Source organism: Acinonyx jubatus, chromosome X, assembly GCF_027475565.1.
Source record: "Acinonyx jubatus isolate Ajub_Pintada_27869175 chromosome X, VMU_Ajub_asm_v1.0, whole genome shotgun sequence".
In the NCBI taxonomy this organism is placed as follows: Eukaryota; Metazoa; Chordata; class Mammalia; order Carnivora; family Felidae; genus Acinonyx; species Acinonyx jubatus.
The window spans coordinates 104,697,035-104,713,734 of record NC_069389.1 but is presented as its reverse complement, the minus strand read 5'-3'; the positions used below and the strand labels follow the sequence as shown (position 1 = coordinate 104,713,734).

Below are 16,700 nucleotides of genomic sequence, written 5' to 3'. Positions count from 1 at the left end.
GAGAAGAACAGCAAAGACACCCCAAACCCAGCAGAAGAAGACAAAGAATAAAGATCAGAGAAGAAATAAACAATATAGAATCTAAAAAAACTGTAGAGTAGATCAACAAAACCAAGAGTTGGTTTTTTGAAAAAATAAACAAAACTTATAAACCTCTAGCCAGGCTTCTCAAAAAGAAAAGAGAGAGGACCCAAATAGATAAAATCATGAATGAAAATGGAATTATTACAACCAATCCCTCAGAAATACAAGCAATTATCAGGGAATACTATGAAAAATTATATGCCAACAAACTGGACAACCTGGAAGAAATGGACAAATTCCTAAGCACCCACACACTTCTAAAACTCAAACAGGAAGAAATAGAAAGCTTGAAGACACCCATAACCAGCGAAGAAATTGAATCAGTTATCAAAAATCTCGCAACAAATAAGAGTCCAGGACCAGATGGCTTCCCAGGGGAATTCTACCAGACATTTAAAGCAGAGATAATACCTATCCTTTCAAGCTATTCCAAAAAGTACAAAGGGAAGGAAAACTTCCAGATTCATTCTATGAGGCCAGCATTACTTTGATTCCTAAACCAGAGACCCAGTAAAAAAAGAGAACTACAGGCCAATATCTCCGATGAATATGGATGCAAAAATTCTCAATAAGATACTAGCAAATCGAATTCAACAGCACATAAAAAGAATTATTCACCATGACCAAGTGGGATTCATTCCTGGGCTGCAGGGCTGGTTCAACATTCACAAATCAATCAATGTGATACATCACATTAATAAAAGAAAAGATAAGAACCATATGATCCTGTCAATCGATGCAGAAAAAGCATTTGACAAAATTCAGCATCGTTTCTTAATAAAAACCCTCGAGAAAGTCAGGATAGAAGGAACATACTTAAACATCATAAAAGCCATTTATGAAAAGCCACAGCTAATATCATCCTCAACAGGGAAAAACTGAGAGCTTTCTCCCTGAGATCAGGAACACGACAGGGATGTCCACTCTCACCGCTGTTGTTTAACATAGTGTTGCAAGTTCTAGCATCAGCAATAAGACAACAAAAGGAAATCAAAGGCATCAAAATTGGCAAAGATGAAGTTAAGCTTTCACTTTTTGCAGATGACATGATATTATACATGGAAAATCCGATAGACTCCACCAAAAGTCTGCTAGAACTGATACATGAATTCAGCAAAGTCGCAGGATACAAAATCAATGTACAGAAATCAGTTGCATTCTTATACACTAATAATGAAGCAACAGAAAGACAAATAAAGAAACTGTTCCCATTCACGAGTGCACCAAGAAGCATAAAATACCTAGGAATAAACCAAACCAAAGATGTAAAAGATATGTATGCTGAAAACTATAGAAAGCTTATGAAGGAAACTGAAGAAGATATAAAGAAATGGAAAAACATTCCGTGCTCATGGATTGGAAGAATAAATATCGTTAAAATGTCAATACGACACAAAGCTATCTACACATTCAATGCAATCCCAATCAAAATTGCACCAGCATTCTTCTCGAAGCTAGAACAAGCAATCCTAAAATTCATATGGAACCACAAAAGGCCCCGAATAGCCAAAGTAATTTTGAAGAAGAAGACCAAAGCAGGAGGCATCACAATCCCAGACTTTAGCCTCTACTACAAAGCTGTCATCATCAAGACAGCATGGTATTGGCACAAAAACAGACACATAGATCAATGGAATAGAATAGAAACCCCAGAACTAGACCCACAAAAGTATGGCCAACTAATCTTTGGCAAAGCAGGAAAGAATATCCAACGGAAAAAAGACAGTCTCTTTAACAAATGGTGTTGGGAGAACTGGACAGCAACATGCAGAAGGATGAAACTAGACCACTTTCTTACACCATTCACAAAAACAAACTCAAAATGGATAAAGGACCTGAATGTGAGACAGGAAACCATCAAAACACTAGAGGAGAAAGCAGGGAAAAAAACCTCTCTGACCTCAGCCGCAGCAATTTCTTACTTGACACATCCCCAAAGGCAAGGGAATTAAAAGCAAAAATGAACTACTGGGACCTCATGAAGATAAAAAGCTTCTGCACAGCAAAGGAAACAATCAACAAAACTAAAAGGCAACCAATGGAATGGGAAAAGATATTTGCAAATGACATATAGGACAAAGGGCTAGTATCCAAAAACTATAAAGAGCTCACCAAACTCCACACCTGAAAAACAAATAATCCAGTGAAGAAATGGGCAGAAAGCATGAATAGACACTTCTCCAAAGAAGACATCCAGATGGCCAACAGGCACATGAAAAGATGCTCAACGTCACTCTTCATCAGGGAAGTACAAATCAAAACCACACTGAGATATCACGTCACGCCAGTCAGAGTGGCTAAAATGAACAAATCAGGAGACTATAGATGCTGGCGAGGATGTGGAGAAACGGGAACCCTCTTGCATTGTTGGTGGGAATGCAAACTGGTGCAGCCGCTCTGGAAAACAGTGTGGAGGTTCCTCAAAAAATTAAAAATAGAATTATCATACAACCCAGTAATTCCACTTCTGGGTAGATAGCTAAATAATTTTGAAGTAGGGTTTCAAAGACACATTTTCACACCCATGTTCATAGTAGCACTATTCACAATAACCAACAGCTGGAAGCAACCTAAATGTTCATTGATGGTTGCACAGATAGAGAAAATGTGGTGTATACATACAATGTGATATTATTCAGCCTTAAAAAGGAAAAAAAAAATCCTACTACATGCTACGACGACATGAATAAACCTTGAGGACATTATGCTAGGTGAAATAAGCCAATCACAAAAAGACATGTGATTCCACTTATACCACTTATATAAAGTATCTAAAGTAGTTAAATTTATAGAAACAGAAAGTAAAATGGTGGTTACCAGCGGCTGAGGTGAAGGGAAGAAAGGGGACTTGTTTAATGGGTATAGGGTTTCAATTTTGGAAAATGAAAAACTTCTGGAGATCTGTCGTACAACAACGTGAATGTACTTAGCAGTACTGAACTGTACATTTCAAAATGATTAAGATAGTAAATGTTATGTTATGCCAGTTTTTTTATCACAGTAAAAAGATGCATAAAAACCATGGACACAAATTACAAACTCCTGACACATCAGGAGCAGTCTCAGCCCTTAATGTATTTACCATCTAGTGAGCTCCTAGGCAGCATGGACTATGTTTTACTTACTGGTGTGTCCTCAGCACCCTGTAGTGTCTGGCATAGAGCAGGCACTCAAGAATTGTTGGCTAGGATGGGGCGCCTGTGTGACTGAGTCAGTTAAACAACTAACTTAGGCTCAGGTCATGATCTCACAGTTCGTGAGTCAAGCCCTGCTTTGGGTGAGGTCGAGCCCCACTTCGGGCTCCACGCTGACAGTTGGGACCCTGCGTGGGATTCTCTCTCTCTCCCTGACTCTCTGCCCTTTGCTCATTCATGCCCTCTCTCTCAAAAATAAGTAAATAACTATATATAAAGAAATGTTGGCTAAACGAATGAGAAGGTAGAAAGAAAGAAATAGGAAAAAGGGAGAGAAAGAGAGAGAGGAGGCCAGAGAAATGAAGAGCCCTAAGGCAAAAAAAAAAAAAATTATTGTGCTCTATGTGGGACCTGGAGAGGTGGTATGCCTAGGGCAAGGGGGGTGGCGTGGTCATGGTGTCATATAAAGGTGGCAAATGTGGAAAGCCAAACCTCTGGCCCTAGTGTATACTACACAATTAGTCGTGGGCATGTGTTGAACAGAATCATAGCTTGTTGGAGGGCCAGGAAGAATTGTAAAAATTACAGCCAGCTACCCACTGACAAAGCTTGATACATTCTGATTTAGTTTAAATGAGGGGTGTTGCTTTGAGAGAGAAACGTAATCTCCACCACGCCCTGTTACACCAGACTTCTGAGCCACTCCCAAACGCTGAGGCTCTTAAACCTGCGCATGCGCCAAAAGTTGGGGCAGCAGAGCGAGTGGTGAGTGGTCCCGCTCCTCTTCCCCCCCCCCCCCCACCCGCCGAGGGCTATGCCAGTTGGGGAGGACAATGCTGCAGCGTGGGAGGCAACACAGTGAGGGGCGTGGCCTGGACTTGATCTAATCGTAGAGCGGGAAAGGTGTGAGTGAAGAGGTGAAACGAAGAGGGCTTGCTGCCCCAGCCCCCCAGCACCCTGGGGGCTGACGGGCGGCCATGGATCTGTATCTCAGCAACTGCTATAAGGCTGCGGAAGCCTCCACCACTAAGGCGGCCGCCAGCAGCCTAGCTGCCGCCAGAGAGCAGTGCGGCACCGTGAGTGGCGGCTAGTGCGGTGTAGTCGTCGTCCTCCTAGCTCCTGGGCGGAGTCTTGGGTCGGCGGGCTGACGGAAGGGGCGGAGACCTCAGTGGAGCGAGCGGGGGGAAAGGGGCGGGTGCCTGAAGACAGCTTCAGGCTCCTAGGCGGGGCAGCCCGTAGTGGGGAGTGCTGCCTATGGCCGCGACCGGCGTTGGGTGGGGTCCAGAGAGATGGCTGGCAACTCGTGGAAGCTGAGAGGTTTTCCGGGGCGTCAGCAGAGCGGGCTCTTTCAACCCTGAGTGGATGGTTCTTTGGTTTATGTGGAAGTATTAGCCCATTGAAATGTGTGTGAGTAGATTGATCTAAACTAAAAGAATAGGTCTTAAAAAAAAAGACTTTCTCATTGTATCTGACAGGGCTCACAAAAAGAACCCATTCCAGAGGTCGGAGCAGCTAATCTATTGGATCTTCCTCTTGGGGTCAAGCTGCCTGTTATCCCAGGAAGCAACAATGTATTCTACACTACAAATATAAGTGAAAAGGTAAACTGAGTTTTAATAGTGCTTAAGTGATTTTCTTTATTCTTTTTAACTTGCTATTAAACTTGAAATACTTGCTATGATTTTGCTTTGAGTCAACTTTAATTTCACACACAAAGTGAAGGTAAAAGAGTTCAAATGTGTAGTGTCTGAACTTCACTTTAATGATGGAAGGACCCATGATATACCTCAGCCACCAGTTCATCCTTAGTTCCAAACCAAAGCCTGCGCTCCCAAAGGTCGGGGTCTTTTCTGCCTACCTAAACATATCATGCTAATTCTTACTTCCGTGCCTTTGTCCATCTGGCTCCTGCAACCTGGCATGCACTTTTCTCCCCTCCTTCTTGACCTTCAATTTGAGCCGTCTTTTAAGAGCTACCGTAAGAAGCCTTTTCACAAGTGTCACAACACAGAGCTAAGCTTTCCTTAGAATTTACATACCATTGGTCTGCACTATCTTAGTTATCACTGAATCAGCACTTTTAGTGATTCGGTGTGCTGCACTCACACTGTTACACATTTTAAGTCCTCTGCCTCTGTCCTTAATTTAGGCCAAGCCTGAAGGAGGTTCAGAACTTTCTAGCTGAGGGTGTGCTTTCATCACAATAGCAAAAGGTTTTACAGGAATAATCCTGACATCCTTATTCTTGCACTGTCTAGTATGTCATCAAGGATGAGTAGGGGCTTCTTGGTATTTCAGATACTTTTCTAATATATAGGATTTTTTTAGGTTTTACTGGTAGAAAACAACAGAGTTTCTCTTTTGAAAACGCATAATGTTGTTCTACTAAATATATGTCAATCTCACAGAAATTGACTGAGTCACACTCCCACAAATTAGCTTTCCTAAAACATACTCAAACCCTATTTCACTACTAGTAGTAACATTCCATTTTAGTTTATAACTGTAGCCCTATCTGTTGGTTTTTTTCCTCAGTTATCTTCTATTTGCTATATTTCTATACTGTTCCTGCTGTTCACTTGTTAGCTACTTATTATTTCCAGGGTTTTTTCCTATACTCAATTACCCTGATTATCTCTGTATTATATTGATTACCCCCAAAATATATGCATTTAATCATGATCAAGCACTGCATTCAGCTCCCCCGAAGACTAACTTTGTGGGATCTTTGTCTTTTAACAGGATCTCCTCAAGAAAGTGAGACTTTATATTTACACCATTAGGTGTTTTTTTTTAACTCATTTTACCCTCATCACCACCTTATAAGGTGAAGCTATGATTTATCTAAGGTCACAGGTAGATAGTAGCAGAGTTCAGACCAGAACCACCATCTCCTGACTCAGGGCACAGTTCTTCACCTGACCTTTCAGCTTCCTCAACTGCAGACCACTTAAGCACATCACTACAGAAACAGGGAATTTAAAAGTCTTTCATGTTTTTTTGAAAGCAAATGGAAGGCAAAATTATAGTATCCAACTGTCTTGTTTTCAATCAGATTAAAATGTAGCAATGTAACCTACATATCTTTAGCTATGCACTAATCCAAACCTGACAAGTGATCCTATACTTCAACATTTTGATACCAAACTTATTCTCAAGTAATTTGTTTATAAATTAATTTGCTTATTAGTATACTAACATAGCAACTGTTCACAAACTCCTTAAGTTGCCTTTGTTGTAAAGTTAATAGTAAAAACTTTGCCAATTAACTTAGACATTCTGCTTTCAAGAAAAGATAACCTGTTAAAAGAACAATTTCCATACTTTTAAAATTTTTCCCTGTGACCTCCCACTGGCAGGTAGTGATGTTATAATAGATTCTTCAGTTCAGGGAAACCAATCATTTGAATTGACAATAGAAAACTTAACCCTGGCTTCAACAAATGGATTTGTTTCTTTCTTGATAGGTCAGTAGCCCAGGGTTGGTCAACATATGTCTGTTACCAACAAAAGTCAACATCTAAAAGAAAAAGCTATAACCAATCTGCTAATTGCAGCATTGTTTCAACTGCCATCAACTGCTGATCATTTCTTTTCTAGGAAAGATGTGGGCTTCTTATCTAGTCCCACTGTAAATTAAATCATTGCCCAGAAGGATGTCTTTCTTTGCCTTTTTAAGGAAACATTGGTAGTCAGTGAATCCAGTTTCCTGATATAGGTCCCTTAAGAAAGACAAGAGGCTAGCACAATCAAGCAGTCAGAAACTTACAAAGGAAGCTTTTAAATCTAAAAAGAGAGCTAGAACTCTATCATTCCCCTCTTGTCTTACCCCCTGCCCACATATGAAGCATCCTACCTGCCTTGCAGGAACTCTTAGGGCGACACATCACTGTTCATTAATTGGACAGAGGTTGAGGCTCTCACCTACCTCCAGCCTAAAGACAGCTTTGGTAGAGAAGAGAGAAAGAGAAAGGCAGCGAGATTAACCTAAATCAACCCCCTGTCCACATTCCCTCACTTCAGGTTCTGCTTGCATGCTTTATTTTCACTGAACAACCTAGTCAGTTCAACAAATTGAGGTTTAAAAGTGCAATTTCATCCATTTTACATATGTAATACTTTTGAATCTGTGTATTTGCAGCTTTACCAGCCTTCTTACGACTTTAACCTGACTGATCCTTATTGCCGACTTTTGGAAACCAGCTATAAAAGTCTGCATGATCCACATTTAAAAGCATACTATAAGCGAAAAGATATCCTAAAGAAATTAAAGAAGGGCGGCTACATCACCAACAATAATAAAGTAGGTTGAAGCCTACTTCCTTTTAACTAGCAGAAGTCTAGGGACTTGATAGACACTTGGTTCTGTTCTTCACTAGGAGCTTGTATCAACTTTGGATAGACAGTAAAGAATATTTATTAGAGAATTCAATTACTCAGTATTTGGATTTCCAAATAAGACTACTTGTTCCTACTTGACCTTTTTTCTTTGATAACAGCAAAAGACAAGCACCAAATGATTCAAATATGTAAAGACATCCATACACACATATTTATTTGTGTATTTTCTCCCAGCTGTATTGTAGTGCCTTTCCTCTTGTTCTAAAAGTAATAATGGCACAGTATACCTATCAAGGAATATTTCATATACCTTTTGAGAAGACTAGAGACAAAAACCTAGCAGAAAACAGCATAATGAAATAAATTGGGGGGAGGATATTAAATGTCATTATTATACTGGTGTTTTAATAACAAATTCATTGGGAATAATAAATTTCTGATTATGATGTGAACCATATTATTGAAATAATATTATTTAGATAGATATTTCCTGGTGATACAGCAGTTTTAGACACCACTTTCCAAATCACTACCAAAATGTGCTGTTATTACCCTTGATCCCAAAATTGTTACTAAAATGAATGTTCTTATGACACTTTTCTCTGTAAAGCTTTATGACTGTCACAATTTTCTGTTTATACATTTGGTTTTCGGTTTTGTTTTTATAGGTCATATGTACTTTGAAAGAATTGAATAAGTACAGGCAGTATCTGACTACTTTAAAATTAGACTTTGAAAGAAACTATATAAAAGAACAAGTAAGTTAATACTTAAATTTGTTTTATTTGGGGCCTGTAAAGATAGTTTTTATGTAGGATTTAGGATAAAGGTTTGGTCCTCTGCAGAATATCTACTCATAATAGCCTGACCTAAAATTATTAAGGTAACAAATCAAATAAGATCTCTAGAGATCTATAAGAAATAAAGATGAGACTTTTGCCTTTAATTTACAGAGAGAAATTTTCACTTATCTTGAATGGAGCCACATTAGACTGAAATGCAGGTTAACAGAATTAACCATTTGTAAAGTACAGGAGCTTTACTAAGCCCTAAACTCAAGAAGGCATACCAAAGGACAGGTTTATTTCCAGCCAGTATAAAGACCTTATTTTTTTTTCTCTCTCAGAAAATCATTGAAAAACAAGTAAATAAATTGAATGAAACCAAGAGAGCCTATGACAGTTATGGAAACGCACAATTCCAAGAATGGCTGTTACAGGAAGGTACACACACAACTCCAGACCAAGAGCTGGTAATAAAACACAGGTACGACTGAAGTTAATGCATATTTCATGGACATACTATAGACCCCAGGAAGTTGTAAAACTACTAGAAATCATTGAAAGCAGGATGAAAAAAAAAAGTATTAGACACTATTTAATCCCCTATAGTTTTCAACATGGAGAGAAAGGAAAAGGAGATTAAGAGGTAACAGGTTTTGGGAACCCTGGTGCCAAGGCTTGGGAGGAGAGTTTCTTCCTGAGACTGGAGCCACCAGAAACCCAAGAGGTGGGCAAAACTGATATTTGAAGAAATCTAAAGTACAAATCCCTAAGCCTGGGAAACCCACGTCCATAGTAGCAGAGAGAGAGATGTGTTCAGCATGTTTCTAAATTACATTTAAGGAAAGTACTGCAGGGTCAAAAAGGGAAAGTTCCTATAACTTCAGCTGATGCTAATACAAACAGGTGGTGTTCCCCCACCAACCGTGTGTGTTCATTCAGCTATTACCCACACATGTGCACTATTACCATTCAGCGGCCAAACCCATGCCCTAGGAGGCAGAGATGAGTTCTAGTTCTTTCTCTTTGTCCTTTACCAGGGGTGAGGGCCAGTCACCCTTCCCTTGCCTCTTAAATTCCATGGATTCGTGTCATGATATGCTAGAATACGTGCTGATCTACCAAAGTCCCAGACTGGTAATCTGCAGATCTCTCTATACATGGAAGGTCATTCAAGGACTTGGAAATTACAGAGAGACCAGTAACCACTTATTTTTTTTGTAATTTTTTAAAGTTTGTTTGTTTGTTTGTTTGTTTGTTTGTTTATTTAGAGCATACAAGTGGAGGGGCAGAGAGAGAGAGAGGGAGAGAGAATCCCAAGCAGGCTCCATGCTCAGCATGGAGCCCAACACAGAGCTGGATCTCACAACCTCGAGATCATGACCTGAGCCGAAATCAAGATTTGGACACTTAACCAACTGAGCCACCCAGGCACCCTTTACCCACTTATTTTTAAAGGAAATTCAAATTGACTTATGTTTTGAAGTTAGTCTTTAAGCTGATTTCAGCTGCCTTTGGAAATTCATGTTCCTCAAACTGCTGAGCTATAAATAATCTCTGTGTAAAATGTTTTTAATCACTCTGTTCCATATTTTGCCATTGTCCCAGCCACAATAAGATACTTGTATAACAGAGTCTGGTAAAATTAGTATAGCATGGTGAGTTAGTGGATCAGGTGAGCTTAAAGGTCCCTGAAAAACTCTACATTTCCTGTATTTAAGAAACAAAAACAACCCAGAAGGTGGTTTGGGAATACCAAAATAGATAATATCATCATAAGGGAAACACCCAATTTACTTTAACTTATATTTGCACTTTTACTTAGATATTTAGATACGATTAGTAAGGAATTAGACAAGGTTGAGCACACGGCAGAAAAGCAGAGCACATTCCGGATGAAGGAAGAACTACAACATCAGGACCACATTAGAAGAAAACTTAGTCTCCGTAGACAAATTGAAGAGGTGAGGAAAACCAAATTTTAAACATTGAAGGGGAAATTTCATATGTTTGTTTCATTGGTAAACATTTTTTAGCAATCCCACCATATTACCTGAAGCTATTTCAGGTCTAAAAAATAAACCACTATTAAAAATAACAATAATTTAAGGAATAAACCACTGTTTTTTATCAGTTATAATGGACAAGATTTCACTTAACATAGTGAGATTGACACCACAAATTATATATCCATTGCATTTCTAGTCACTTTCTGCTCTGAAAGTTTTAGATATTAACTCTAGTGAGAAATTATCATGCCTGTATTCTCTCAAAGTTCAGACAAGCCTATTTATTTCTCTGTGAAAATATATTTAAGAGCAATCGATTACATATGATATACCCCTTAGTCAATAAGAGAAAACCCTCTTGTCAACATCTTTTTAGACCCATCTTTGGAGCCAGGCTTATACTTGAATTAAGTTTCCAATAGCAAAATAATTATCTTCCTTTTGCCATTCAATTGCATTCGCCAACATATTCCCAATGAAAAGTGGTAAAAGAAGCCCATTCTAAAGCCAATGTAAGGTTTTTATTATGGTTGACTCGATTTCTGTAAGGCCCTTGACTTGATCTAATTTGCTTATTGACAAAATACAAAAAAAAAAGATAATGAAAGAAAACCCTCTGCTAACTACCATAATATCGTGCTCCTTAGGGATGGAAGACAAAAGAAATGCTTCCTCTAACCAAGATTGGAGAAGAAGTAAAAAGAGAAGCCCGAGTTGAGGAACAACGTCATAAACTCTGGGAGGAAGCCCACCGGAAGGTAGAGTGAGCTTTTACCAGTAACTTGGGCTATTTGAGAAAAAGCTTTTGCCAATTTTGATAATTAAAGTGTGAATTATCAAAAGTGGCCTAAACTCATGAGGATAGCTATTGATGGAGAGACCCAGTCTGGTCTGAACCTGGACTTCAAGGGTTGGTCTGAAATGGGACCAGTGTCCAGAAAGTGGGCAATGAGTTAAATTGGATCTAGTTGTTACAATATATTCTTCATGTTGGACAACAAAAGGAAACTCACCCTTACTGCCTTCCTAGCTTTGTACTCATTGTGACTTCAGAAATCTCAAAATAGGAATGAGGGCACCCTTCAAGTAGACCATCATATTTGAAATATCTGTTTTGCATTTCCAGTGGCAAGTTGCTGTTCAATTTTTAAATGTTAAATGTATTTTTTAATATTTAGAAACAAGCACTTCTAGAGAAAAAAATCGCTTATCATTTACAAAAAAATGCAAAAGGATGACCTTAAGAGAGAAGGACCAGGGGGAAGTATAAATGAAAACAAAGGACAAGACAAAAGAGAAGGTGAGAGAGAAACAATAAATGATAAAGTCGCTAAGTAGAAGATGCATATCTATATATTCAATATGGTGGCTTTATAAAAAAAAATCTCTATGTGCTTATACAGAGAGGTCACAGGCCCCTTGCAAAGGGAAATCCTAGAAGCCCACACTACCTGTGCCAAGCACTATGCAAGGCACCTCCTAGTTACAGCTCAAGTTGTAAAGAATCTACATACATACACAATATTATTATATATAAAAAAATTCAACGCTTCTATAAAGTGATTCAGTAGACAACACTGCCTGCACTACAGGTTTAAAAAGGAGCCAGTAAAAGGAGACAGTATAAAAAAATACAACAAAGAAGGAGAAAGATACATATATATATATATAGACAGAGAGACAGAGACAGACAGAGAAAAGGAGCAGTAAATGAAAACATTACCAAAAAAGAGAGAGAAACAAAGAGGGAGACAAAAATATTTTTATTTTTTTTTTAAATGTTTATTATTTTTTAGAGAGAGATGCAGAGCATGAGCAGGGGGAGGGGCAGAGAGAGGGGGAGACCCAGAATCTCAAGCAGGCTCCAGACTCTGAGCCGTCAGCACAGAGCCTGACGTGGGGCTCAAACCTGCAAATTGCAAGATCATGACCTGAGCGAAAGTCAAGCATTTAACCAACTGAGCTATCCAGGCTCCCCAAGAAAAATATTTATAAAAATGGAAGAAAACATTTCAACTCAGGACCAGTAAGATTATACAAAACAGTAAGAGAGCAAACTAGTAAGAGAAAGAGAGGGGAAAAAGGATTTTTCATTTCCAATTTTTATTTTTTTAGGTTTTTTTAAAGGAGACAAAAGAAGAGACATTTAAAATATACCAAGCACAAAACAGAAATAGGTAAAAAGTAAGAACCAAAGGTTAAAAAGGAAGAGGCAGTAAGAAAAAATGGTACAAAAAGAAAAAAATGAAATGAAGAAGAGAAGGAAAGAATAAATAGGAGAGAAAAAGAAAGAAAACTGAACAAAATAAACCAGTAAGAAAACACACACACACACACACACACACACACTAGATGAGGTGGGTGGGAGGAAAACAAAAGCAAAGAAACAAAACAAAAAGACTAGAAGGAGAAAAACAAACAGGCAAAGAAAAAAGAGTGTAAGAAAGAAGAAACAGATATACAGGGGGAAAATACAGGACAAAGAGGGAGAAAGGAAGATGGAGAGGAAAGAAGTTTAAAAAGGATAATTCAGTGGGACAAAGCAGAATAAAAATAGAGTGAGAGACACAGAGTCTCTCACAGAGACAAAGGAGTTTGACACAGAGAGTCTAGTGAGAGACAAAGGAGTTTGAGTCATCTAAAAAAGTCAGTTCAGAGGCGCCTGCCTGGCTCAGTCGGTAGAGCACATGATTTGATCTTGGGGTCATAAGTTCAAGCCCCACGTTGGGCATAGAGCTTACTTAAAAAAATTTTTTTAAAGAAGTTGGGGTGCCTGATTGGCTCAATTGGTTAAGCCTCCAACTCTTGATTTCAGGTCAGGTCATGATCTCATGGTTTCATGAGTTCTAGCCCCACGTCAGGCTTTGTGCTGGTGGTGTGGAACCACCATTTAAATATTTTAAAATAAATAATAAGTCAATTTAAAAATACATTAAAATTAGGGGCACCTGGGTGGCTCAGTCGGTTTAGCGTCTGACTCTTGATCACAGCTCAGGTGATGATCTCACGGTTCGTGAGATAAAATAAACTTTAAAAAAATTTTTTTAAATACTTTAGATGGATGGATCAATCAATTCATATATACTTAAATACATACATTTATATACAATTAATTCATATATCCTTACATAAATTCATATACAGATACATAGAACTGGTTTTTTAAAATATTTTTAATGCTTATTTTTGAGAGAGAGAGAACAAATGGGGAAGGGGCAAGAGAGAGAGAAGGAGACACAGAATCTGAAGCAGGCTCCAGGCTCTGAGCTGTCAGCACAGGGCCTGATGTGGGGCTCAAACTCACAAACCTTGAGATCATGACCTGAGCCGAAGTCAGACACTTAACTGACTGAGCCACCCAGGTTTCCCAATAGAACTGATTTTTAAAAAGAGAAGCCAGTAATAAAGACAGGACACAAAATAGAGGGAAAAGGGAAGAATAATTTAAAGTAGTGAATATAATGAGAGTAAAACAAATAGGGGACTGAGGCCGGTGGGATTAAGAGAAGGAAGGGACAGGAAGTAAATATGTCTATTAAAAGGGAAGAGTCTGGGAAAAGGAGTAACAAAGAGTGTGAACATGAAAGACAGCATGAGGATGCTGAAAAGGAGAATCTAGTGAGAAAATTAAGTACAATCATGGACAGCAGGAGGAAATCAAGGTCTAAAAAGAAGAAATTAGTTAACAAATACAGTAAAATAAAATAGATACAGAGATACATAGATATAGAAAAGACTGGACTTTAAAAGTACAGTCCACTAAAAAAAGGAGTGTAAGAAAAGATAAATAGGAAGACATTATAGGAAGCAGTTATGACAGCTTAAGATGGGAGGAAAAGATGGAAGGGAGGGAAGGAAAAGGAAAGCAAAGAATTTTGAAAGGGACGAGGCTAGGAAACTTGGTAAAAAAAAAAAAAAACAAGATATAAGAGTAAGAGACACAGGAGTTTAAAAGCAGAAACTACAGTGAAAATAAGTACAATTGAGGAAGGCAGGGAGAGGGAAAAATGTAAAAAGACGTCACTTAAAATAGAGTAAAATAAAGATAGGTAAACTGATGAGACAGTTCAGCAGTAGTGGGGGGGGGGGATGGATGGATGGACAGACAGACAGGATTTCAAATAGAAAAAACCAGTAGTAAGACTGGACAAGAAGAAAACAAAAGGAGAGAGAAGGAAAGAAGTTGTTATAAGGAGCCACTAAAAAGAGAAAGGAAGGGAGGGAGCAAGAAAAAGGAAAGAAGGAAGTAAAGTTTGTATAGGATGAGTCAGTAGGGAAAAGTTATTTGCAAGAGACAGATGTGAGAGTATCAAGGAAGACCAGTAAAATAATCAAGTACAGAGGTGCCTGGGTGGCTCAGTGGGTTAAGCATCTGACTTTTGATTTCGGCTAAGGTCATTATCTCGAGGTTTGTGAGTTTGAGCCCTGCATTGGGCTCTGCACTGACAGTGTAGAGCCTGCTTGGGATTTTCTCTCTCTCTCTTTCTGCCCTTCCCCCACTTGCACTGTCTCTGTCTCTCAGAGATTAATTAATTAATTATTAAATTAATAAATTAATTTTAAAAAATTAAGTACAATTGTGTAGTGTGCAAGAGATTTAAAAAGTAGAAGACAGTAAAAGAAAGAATGTAAGATAAAGATACAGGGGATTGATAGCCAGATAGATGGCCAGCCAGCTAGGCAGGTGAATAGGTAGAAAGACCTGATTTTAAATAGGAGGAAGCAGCAGTGAAGACAGGACAAAGATGTATAAAGAAAGAGGGGAAAGGGGAAAAAAGTTTAAAAAGAGGAGTAGTAAAAAGAGAGTAGAAGAATGGCAGGAAGAAAAGAAAAAGAGGAAAGAGGGGGAAGGAGAAAGAAAAGAGGAATGAACACAGGAAGGTGGGAAAACCAAATGAAGGAACACAGACGGGAAATAGTGAGTGCATGAGTGGTTGGGTGGAGATAACAAAGGAAATAGGAGGAAGGAAGAAAGAAATGAGGGAAGGAAAGACGAAAAGGCAGGAGGGGAAAGGAAGGAAAGAAAAGAAAGAAAAAGAGGCAGTAAAAGAAATGGAGTGAGTAAAGATCTGAAGAAAGGGAGGGAAGGCGGAGGAAGTGAAGAATGGAGGGTAGAGAGATCTAAAGAGAAGTCAGGTAAAAATAAACGTGGTTAGATAGATGGAAACCAGGTATATAGGCAGACAGGATTTTATGAGGAGGACCTCATACAAAAGACAATATTAAAAGATAACAGGAGAGCGGGCACCTGGGTGGCTCAGTCAGTTAAGCGTCTGACTTCAACTCAGGTCATGATCTCATAGTTCTTGAGTTCAAGCCCCATGCCAGGCCCTGTGCTGACAGCTCAGAGCCTGGAGCCTACTTTGGATTTTGTGTCTCCCTCTCTCTCTGCCCCTCCCCCACTTGTGCTCTGTCTCTCTGTATTTAAAAAATAAATAAATATTAAAAAAAATTTTTTAAGATAACAGGAGAGAGTATGAAGGGAAACAAAGTTTATTCATTTTTTAATGTTTTTATTTATTTTTGAAGGAGAGAGACACAGAGCATGAGTGGGGGAGGGGAAGATAGAGAGAGAGAGACACACAGAATCTGAAGCAGGCTCCAGGCTCTGAGCTGTCAGCACAAAGCCCGGAACCCATAAACCATGAGATCATGACCTGAGCCAAAGTCAGACGCTCAACCAACTGAGCTACCTAGGCACCCTGAAGGGAAAAAAAAAATAAGTTTACAAGGAGAACCAGTAAAAAAGGAGTATGTGAAGAATGGAGGGAAGGAGGGAGTAAAGGAGGAGGAAAAAAGAGAAGAAAGGAAGCGAGGTGGGGATATGAGGAGAGAGGGAAGACAGGGAAGTAGGGGTGGGGACGGAGGGAGGGAAGGAGGAGAGAAGGCAGGGGTGCAGGTTCACCAAAAGAAGGCAAAGCAATCCAGAGGAGGACAGCAAAAGGAGTAAGAAAGAGACCTAGAGACAGTTGATGAAGATCTAAAAGTAGAAGGGAGGGAGGGGGTGTGGAGAGGGAGAGAAGGAAGGCAAGAAAGAGAGGAATATTCTAAAATGGGGTGAGACTAGGAAAATACTAAAACAAAAAGAAGAAAGAATATTAGAGAGACACAGAGAAGTTGAAAAGGAGGAACTAGTAAAACATGATGTACAGAGTAGAGGACAGAGAGAAAGAGATCTAACAAAAGTCAGATAAAAATAAAGATGGAAGGAAGACAGCTAAATGATAGGTAGGTAAACAGTAGATAGATAATAAAAGGTAGAAGACACCAGAGGAGAATATGTGAAAAAGGTAGAATGAGAGAGAAAGAGAGGAGAGAAGAAAAGGAAAAAGGTCTGGAAGTGGAACCAG

The 16,700-nt window shown here is 38.9% G+C and overlaps 1 protein-coding gene across 1 annotated transcript in view; it reads left to right on the top strand.

Annotated features, from left to right (window-relative positions):
* The first annotated feature begins 4,099 nt into the window (after positions 1 to 4,099).
* Positions 4,100 to 16,700, top strand: part of LOC106981567 (fibrous sheath-interacting protein 2-like) — a 75,148-nt gene continuing 62,547 nt past the window's right edge. Inside the window, 9 exon segments of the mRNA XM_053201657.1 lie at positions 4,100 to 4,294; positions 4,694 to 4,819; positions 7,360 to 7,521; positions 8,228 to 8,317; positions 8,686 to 8,825; positions 10,167 to 10,305; positions 10,998 to 11,108; positions 11,529 to 11,570; positions 11,572 to 11,650. Coding sequence (XP_053057632.1) covers positions 4,196 to 4,294; positions 4,694 to 4,819; positions 7,360 to 7,521; positions 8,228 to 8,317; positions 8,686 to 8,825; positions 10,167 to 10,305; positions 10,998 to 11,108; positions 11,529 to 11,570; positions 11,572 to 11,650 — 988 coding nt within the window. The 5' untranslated portion in view covers positions 4,100 to 4,195.